The sequence below is a fragment of the Myotis davidii genome, unplaced genomic scaffold, assembly GCF_000327345.1.
Source record: "Myotis davidii unplaced genomic scaffold, ASM32734v1 scaffold950, whole genome shotgun sequence".
NCBI lineage: Eukaryota > Metazoa > Chordata > Mammalia > Chiroptera > Vespertilionidae > Myotis > Myotis davidii.
In genome coordinates this window covers 35,476-44,039 of record NW_006281800.1, presented here as the reverse complement: position 1 = coordinate 44,039, position 8,564 = coordinate 35,476, and the positions used below count along the sequence as shown (strand labels likewise).

The 8,564-nt window shown below is 38.4% G+C and overlaps 1 protein-coding gene across 1 annotated transcript in view; it reads right to left on the bottom strand.

The window, feature by feature from the left end:
- LOC102762477 (selection and upkeep of intraepithelial T-cells protein 8) overlaps nt 1–5,917 on the bottom strand; it is a 14,249-nt gene extending 8,332 nt beyond the window's left edge. The window contains exons 1-2 of the mRNA XM_006752594.2: nt 5,763–5,917; nt 2,040–2,120 (exon numbers count right to left, since the gene is read on the bottom strand). Of these exons, the coding sequence (XP_006752657.2) occupies nt 2,040–2,118 (79 nt within the window). The 5' untranslated portion in view covers nt 2,119–2,120; nt 5,763–5,917. The remainder of the gene's footprint in view (nt 1–2,039; nt 2,121–5,762) is intronic.
- Between the last annotated feature and the right edge of the window lie 2,647 nt (nt 5,918–8,564).

Below are 8,564 nucleotides of genomic sequence, written 5' to 3'. Positions count from 1 at the left end.
GCGGGAGGGGAACCCCACCACAGCGCCTGGGAGTGGGAGGGGAAACCCAGCAGGAGCAGCTCGGAGTGGGAGCGAAGCCTGCCTCAGCTGGTTTCGCTCCCCTCTCTGCTTGGCTCCAGCCACTGCAAGCCCTATTCTTGCAGGAATCTTCCTGCAACGGGCCTCTAGTCTTATAATAACCAAGAATTCCTAGTATCTGTCTCCAATACCTTGCATCATCACTGTCATTCACTTCAGTTATACATAAACTACAATAATTGATTATATCATTGCTATTATTATTTTGAACCAACTATTATCTTTAGATCAATTAACATAAAAAATAAAAATTTTAATGTTGCCTTAATTTATTCCTTCCATATTGCTCTTCTTTTCTTTATGGAGATCTGATATTCTGACCTGTATAATTTTCCTTCTCTGTGAAGAACTTCTTTTAACATTTCTTATAAGCTCTATAAGTGAACTGGGCTTTTTTCCTTCTGGCTTTTATCAATATTTTTTTCTTTTTCTTCATTTTAATATGACTTTCATCAATATAATTTTTTAGTATTTATCCTGTTTCATGTTCTCTAAGTTTCCTGGATTTATGGTTTGGTGTCTGACATTAATTTAGGAAAATTCTCAGTCATTAATGTTTCAAATAATTCTTCTATTCCTTTCTCTTTTTCTTCTGTTATTCCCATTATATGTATATCATATTTTTTGTAGTTGTCCCACAATTCTTAGATTTCTCTCTCTCTCTCTCTCTCTCTCTTAAATTCCTTTTCTATTTGTTTTTTAGTTTTGGTAGTTTCTGTTGATATCTTCTCAAACTCAGAGATTCTTTCCTCATTCATGTCTGGTCTACTAATGGGCACATGGAAAGGCAATTGAATCTGTTACAATGTTTTTGAACCCTATAATTTTTAAACTTTTTCTTAGAATTTCTATTTCTCTCCTTACATTGTCCATCTGCTCATGCACGTTGCCTACTTTCCTATTAGAGACCTTAGTATATTAATCATAGCTATTTTAAATTCTGAGTTTGATAATTCCAACAATTTTTCTATATCAAAGTCTAGTTTTGAGGTTTGCTCTGTCCCTTCAAACTGTATTTTTTGCCTCTTAGTATGTCTTACAATTTTTTGCTGAAAGTCAAACATAATGGACTGGGTAAAAGGAAGAAACTCAGGTTAAGAACTTTTATTGATGTTATAGTAAGTGTCAGGGGAGGGAAGGTATTTTATAGCCCTGTGAGTAGATTTCAGTCTTTTAGTGAGCCTATGTCCTTGGCTATGAAGTTCCTAAGTGCTTGTCTTCTCTCTCAAGGTGTGACACAATGGCTAGACTGTACTAGAGTTGGATATTTTCCTGCCCCCAGTCAGTCAAGCTCTGATAAAATAATAATAGGTTAGGCTGTAATAAAATAGTTACTCTTGAAAGCAGGCCTTATTAAGAAGAGCATATTTCAAAATGGCTACTCTCCCCCCTGCCACCCCCTCACCTAAAACACAAGAGGATTTTTCTTCAATATTCATTGTGAGAACCTAGTAAAAATCCTGGAGGTAAAACTCAAAAAATTGAGTTCTCCCATAACTGGTCCCTCTTGGAATCTTTAACTCTCAGACTTGTGTACATTGAGCCTCTAGCAATTTATTTAAATCAGATTTATTGGGATGACATTGGTTAAAAAGATTACATAGGTTTCAAGAGTATATGTACAATTCTATGAGACTTGTCTACATTGAGCCTCTAGCAATTTAGTAACTACAGTTTAGATTTTCCTATATTAGTACTGGTTCTCTCAGAATTTTCTGGTCTGGAAGGTTGTGAATCTCTGAATCCACTTGTCTGATCCTCCCATTCAGGGGCCAATAGCTTATCCTGTGACCTCACCTTTCTATTGGACATAAGAAGTGTTGTTGATTTTCAGCTTTTTACTTGATGTGAGGATGTAATGATGTTTTTCAAGCATCTTACATGCTCAACTGGACTCTGGAAGTCTGCCAAAGATTCTTTCCATAGCTGGGACTCAGTAAGAAAAATGTAGGTGTTCTTACCTGATGCTGATGTCATCACTTGTAGGAGAAGAATACCCACAAAGTACCCAGAAAAAGAAGAGGATGTAGACTTCATCATGCCTAGAAAGGAGACAAAAAGAAAGTCATAGACTGTTAGTGGGTAGAAATTGACAAGATACACAAAATTAAGTCAATATTATAAAGAGGGAAAACTTTGAGAATTCCTCTCAGTGCTCAACAAAATGACCATGTCCCCTCACATGGTTCTGATCAAGAGAGACTTCTCAATTTCTCCTTCTCATTAATTCACACTTTGCTATTTATCTATTTATCTCTCTTTCACATTTTGACTCAACCTACTAAAACATATTTTTTAACAGGAGTAACAAATGGAGTGAAAAAATATTCTAAGTGAATGAATGGGGGAGAAAACAAAAAATCGCAGGCACAAAAGCATAAATGCCTAAGTGTGCATAGTAAAGTAAGAAAAATATTTTACTAATTCGTGTCCTTGAACAATTAAGATGAAAACAAATCAAAGCGGCACTAAAACACCTTGTTAATAATTTTATACATCCTATATAATAAAGAGGTAATATGCAAATTGACCATCACACCCTCACACAAGATGGCCACCCCCATGTGGTCACAAGATAGCTGCCCCCATGTCATCACAAGATGGCCACCTCATATTATCACAAGATGGCCACCTCATATCATCACAAGATGGCCACCACAAGATGGCCAGCAGGGTAGAGCAGTTAGGAGAGACCAGGACTGCATGGGAGGACAGTTGGGGGTGACCAGGCCAGTAGGGGAGGGCAGTTGGAGAGGACTGGGCCAGCATGGGAAGGCAGTAGGGGGCGATCGGGCCGGCAGGGGAGCAGTTAGGCATCGATTAGGCTGGTAGGTAAGTGATTAGGGAGTGATCAGGCTGGCAGACAGAAGCAGTTAGAGGAAATTAGGCAGGTAGGCAGGCAAGCAGTTGGGAGCCAGCAGTCCCAGATTGTGAGAGGGATGTCCGACTGCAGGTTTAGGACTGATTAGGCCTAAACTGGCGGTTGGACAACCCCTGAGGTGTCCCAGATTGGAGAGGGTTCAGGCTGGGCCAAGGGACACCCCATACCAGTGCACGATTTTGTGCACCTGACCTCTAGTTATATATATATAAAGGAAAAGCTGCTGAAATATTAACCAGCATCCTGTATTTTATCTGACCACCATACTCATTCATATTTAGAAACTTATGAATTGATTCAAACACATGAAATAACAACATCAACCAAAAAGTGGTTCAAAAAATGTATGTTTTAAAGGAAGATATAGGACTTTATTCAAATCATAGTCCAGTGCTAAAGTAATTAGTTAAGATCTGAAGAAACAAATTCTGATACTTGTCACTCTTCAAACAAGTGAGAGGGGCCAATTTGATCTATATAAAGCCAATGTGAAAATATTGAAAACAGTGATGCTTAATATTTTATTATTTTACACTAGAGGTCTGGTTCACGAATTCGTGCACCAGTGGGGTCCATTGGCCTGGCCTGTGGGATTGGGCTGAAACCGGCTCTCCAACATCCCCTGAGGGGGTCCCAGATTGCGAGAGAGCACAGGTCAGGCCAAGGACAGTACCAGTGCATGATCAGGGCTGGGGAGGGATGCGGGAGGTTGGCCAGCAGAGGAAGGACCATGGGAGGGATCCAGAGTGTATCCAGCCTGTCTAGCTCAGTCCCAATCAGCCAGACCCCAGCAAGTTAACCTACTGGTAGAACTGTGTGCCCCCTGGTGGTCAGTGCACATAATAGCAAGCGGTTGAGCAGCCTTAGCATATCATTAGCATATTAGCTTTGATAGATTGAACAGCCGACTGGACAACTAGACACTTAGCATATTAGGCTTTAATTATATAGGATATCTGACAGATATGACAAATGATTATCAGGAACACTGGCCCATCAGATGATTCACTTTCCATTGTGAGGTAGGCAAATGTTGGCATAACACCCAAAGAGCAGATTATAATTTCCAAAGGGTTATAATCTTTAAATGACTCATAGTTATTAGATCAGGAATTCTCAAACTTTTTAAACAGGGGGCCAGTTCACTGTCCCTCAGACTGTTGGAGGGCCCGACTACAGTTTAAAAAATAACTATGAACAAATTCCTATGCACACTGCACATATCTTATTTTGAAGTAAAAAAACAAAATGGGAACAAATACAATATTTGTATTTGCATGTGGCCCGCGGGCCGTAGTTTGAGGACCCCTGTATTACATTATTTCCCTCCATTACTCTCCATTGCTATTCAAAATTATTAACTTGCTGTACCTGGTTTGGCTCAGTGGATAGAGCGTCGGGTCCCAGATTCCATTCCGGTCAAGGGCACATTCCTGGGATTGTGGGCTCAATCCCCAGTAGAGGGTATGCAGGAGGAAGCCAATCAATGATTCTCATTGATGTTTCTATCTCTCTCTCCCTTTCCCTTCCTCTCTAAAATCAACAAAAATATGTTTTAAAAAATTATTAACTTAGACTTTGAATCTATGAAAGATACTTATTTTAAAAAGCAAGCTTATTTAAAATGTCCATATAACGACTTATACATGTGTTCATGGTTGCTTTAATTGTAATAGTTAATAACTGAAAATTACTCAAAATTTCATTTATAGATGAAAGCACAAACAAGTTCTGATATATGCATATAATATAATATACTCAGTAATAAAAATGAATGAACCATTTTTACAAACATGTATGAATCTCAAAAGAATTTTGTTGAATTAAAAAGAATTTAGGCAGAAAAAATGACTTATACAGTGTGATTTCATGTATGTAAAATTTTATAAAATGCAATAATCTCTATGAAAGTAGAAATTGAGGATAGGAGGAGAAGGAAGAATTGTAAAAGTGCATGAGAACACTTTTGGGAGTGTTGGACATGTTTGGTATATTAATTACAGTGATAGTTTTACAGCTGTAAACACATGTAAAATTTAACAAATGATTTAAATTAAATGTATACAGTTTTTTGTATATCCCTTATACCTCAATACATTTTAAGTCTACTTTTAAAAATACAATTAAAATATTAGTAATAATTTTTGAGGTGTATTTACGTTTAATAATTACACCATCCATATTACAGGAGAGGAATCTTGGTAACTGGGGATATCTACTGTGGTGTCTATCAGGCCTAAAACACTGGCATTACTATAAGTTTTATTGAGTGCTTTTAAAAAGATACTGGGAAGCAACACCACTTTGGGGACTCAGGGTAGATAGGACCAGTTTGTATTTATTTATTTATTTACTTGTTTGAAATATGTTTTTATTGATTTTTAGAGAGAAAGGAAGGGAGAGGGAAAGATAGCAACATCAATGAGAGAGAAACATACATCAGCTGCCTCCTTCATGCCCCCTACTGGGGATCAAGATGGCAACCCGGGCATGTGCACCAACAGGTAATTGAACCAGTGACCTCTTGGTGCATAGGACACACTCAATCACTAAGCAACACTGGCTGGGCGATAGGTCCAGTTTTTAATAATCAATCCAATACTGAAATTTAAAAGGAGACCCTTCGTTTTGAAATACCTCACTGCCTGTTAGTTTTCTAAATCCCCAGATATAGCTATTCTGTGATGAAAAGATTGGCAAAAAATTAAGGAATTAGAGCTAAAGAAACTCCTAATGCTATAATAAAGGAAGTAAGGTATAGGTAGCCTTGTCCCTAACCACCGTTCTCAATCTGATCACTTACTTGAGCTCCAGGTTCCAGAGGATATTTCTTTCCAGGTCCTTCTGAAAGTTGGCTCAGTGTCTCAATGTGATTTGGTAGTAATCCTCCACCAACAGTCAGTAACAGCTACAATACAGTCAAGAGAGCACTCTGTTTACCAGAGCTTCCACCTATTGCCTGCTGGCAGAACTTTTGTTCTGGCCAATCCGACATATATATTCCCTTCCTTCATAAGGAAAACAGTAAGGTATCTGTTTTCCATGCCATAAAACCTCAACTCCTTTTGCAGCAGCACCATGAGTCATGCAAGAGAACTCTGTGTTATATTTGCAAGAGACAGGTCCCAACATGACATGACTTAGCCTGAGATAATATCTGAGCTCAGGAGTCTTTCTTTATATATTTTCCCCTGAATGAAACAAACTTACCATCATGAAACAAAGTTAAGGGAAATTCTTGTTCTTATTAACAGTTATATGCCCTTTAAGTTATCTTTGCAAACACAAGTTAGAATTTCCTCTTACTCCTCCACACCTACTGAATACAATTTTTTCCTACTTCACCAGTTATGCTTTCTTCCTGAAAACCATACTACATTCAATTTGATATGAGCACAGAACAAGTACTTGGAAAATAATTTTCAAAGCTTTTTTTTTTTTTTAAAAAAAAAAATCTAGTTTGAAGAAATGAACTGTGAGAAACATTCTCTTACATGTTTACAAGGGCATCTGTGATAAGTTTATCAAGGTATATACCAAACTATCTCCTTAGTATGTCACAAATACTTAATTTAATGCTAAATTAAGCAATTACATTCCTAAATAGATGGGTATATTTTCATTCCTACCTGCAGTAAATATTAGCTCCCCTTGTATCAGTACTTATCAATAATCAGAATTACTCAACTTCTTTATTTGGCTCATTCAATGGGTGAGAAATTGCTTCTCCTTTTTTTATTTGTAGAATACTAGAGAGATTATGAATTTCTTCATACAGGTATAACTATTCAGTTCTATCCCTTGGTATATTTTTTTAGTCCCACAATTTAAAAATTTATTTGTTAGGTTTTCTGTCTTATTCCTTATTTCTATGCCTGTAGGTATTAATCCATTATTATCATTAGGCTTTGAAAATATCTTCCCAGCATATTAGATATCTGTCAATTTTGTCTGTAATGCCCTTAATTTAGCACAAATATTTAATTTAAATTTGTAGAATTAAAATTTTAAAATACCTCACTTTGGGAATTTAGTAAGAAATCCTTTTCATTCCAATGTCACAAGACACTAGCCTGAGTTTTTCTTTATATACTAGAAGCCCTGTGCATGAATTCATGCACAGGTGGGGCCCCCTAGTGGCCTTTGAGGATTGGGCTGAAACCCACAGTCCAACGCCACCTGCAGCTCCTACCTACCACTCCTGTTCATTCCAGCCCCACTGTGCCTGTCATGGGCTCACGCCCAATCAGATCCGATCAGGAGAGGCTCGCACTGCCACAGCAGCACTCGCCAGGCATGAGCCCTCCATCTGGCACCCTCCTAAGGGAAATGGCCTATGGGATAGGGCTGAAACCGGCTTTCTGACATCCCCCGAGAGGTCCCGATAGTGAGAGGGTGCAGGCCAGGCCAAGGGACCCCACTAGTGTATGATCAGGCTGGGACGGTCCACAGGAGGGCTCCAGGGTGTGTCCAATGAATCTCGCTCAGTCCTGATCAACCGGACCCCAGCAAGCTAACCTACTGGTTGGAGCATCTGCCCCCTGGTGGTCAGTGCACGTCATAGCAAGTGGTTGACCAGTCAGCAGATGACTGGATACTTAGCATATTAGGCTTTTATTATATAGGATACATTTTTTTTCCATAGAGTGAGAGAATTTTCCTCAGGGGTCCATCTCATCTGATATATGAGTTTATCTGTTTTAATCAGGGTTGTGGTAGGGAACAAAAGGCAGACTCAGATTAAATTCTGAAGATAATCAAATGAAGACAATGTTCATACAAGAGTAACTAGAATTAAGTGAGCTTACAAGATCCTCAAGGTCTGGCTAGTAATAGGTTATCTCTCCTCATCAGGAACAACAAAAAACAAAATAATGTTGCCAAAGCCTGAGAGATCCAGAACCTTGGGTGATGGGCCATGAGCAGGAACCAAAGTTGTAGAGAATAAGCCCATTGACTGAAGTGTGGGACAAAATGAAAGGGAGCAGGGAAAAGATAGTTTGGCCTCTTTCTCTTCCCAGTCTTCAGTTTCCTGCCCATGACCCCCCTAGGCAAGAAAGAAAGGGACCCCAGATGATTGAGTTGGTAGAGGTCAGGAAAAAAAGGGTGAGAATGGATCTGAGTGAACAAATGGAGAAAGACCAGCTTATACCATATATACACTGAATGGCCAGATTATTATGACCACCCCATCAATACTTCATTGACACTTTCAAAAATACTGAATATTGAAAACTTCCTAAGCAAATACTCTCAAGGTTTTATTATTATTTGCATAACTAATTCACTTCATTGTACTGAGGAGGTGGTCATAATAATCTGGCCACTTAGTGTATATGCTGGAGAATTAAGTGGGACACACATAAAGTCCCAAAGTGGAGTAAGAGCTTTATATAGTTGAACAACTGTAATAAAATTAGTGAGGTTGATTGGCATTAGAGCCAACTATTCAGGTATATAAAATATATATTTTTAATTTTATAAATAAATTTTTTTATTGTTGATAGTATTACAGATATCTCCCATTGAATATCCCCCCTCCTCCCTGCACCTGCCCCTCCTCCAGGTCTTCACTTATTGCCAGTGTCCATAGGCTATGCATAAG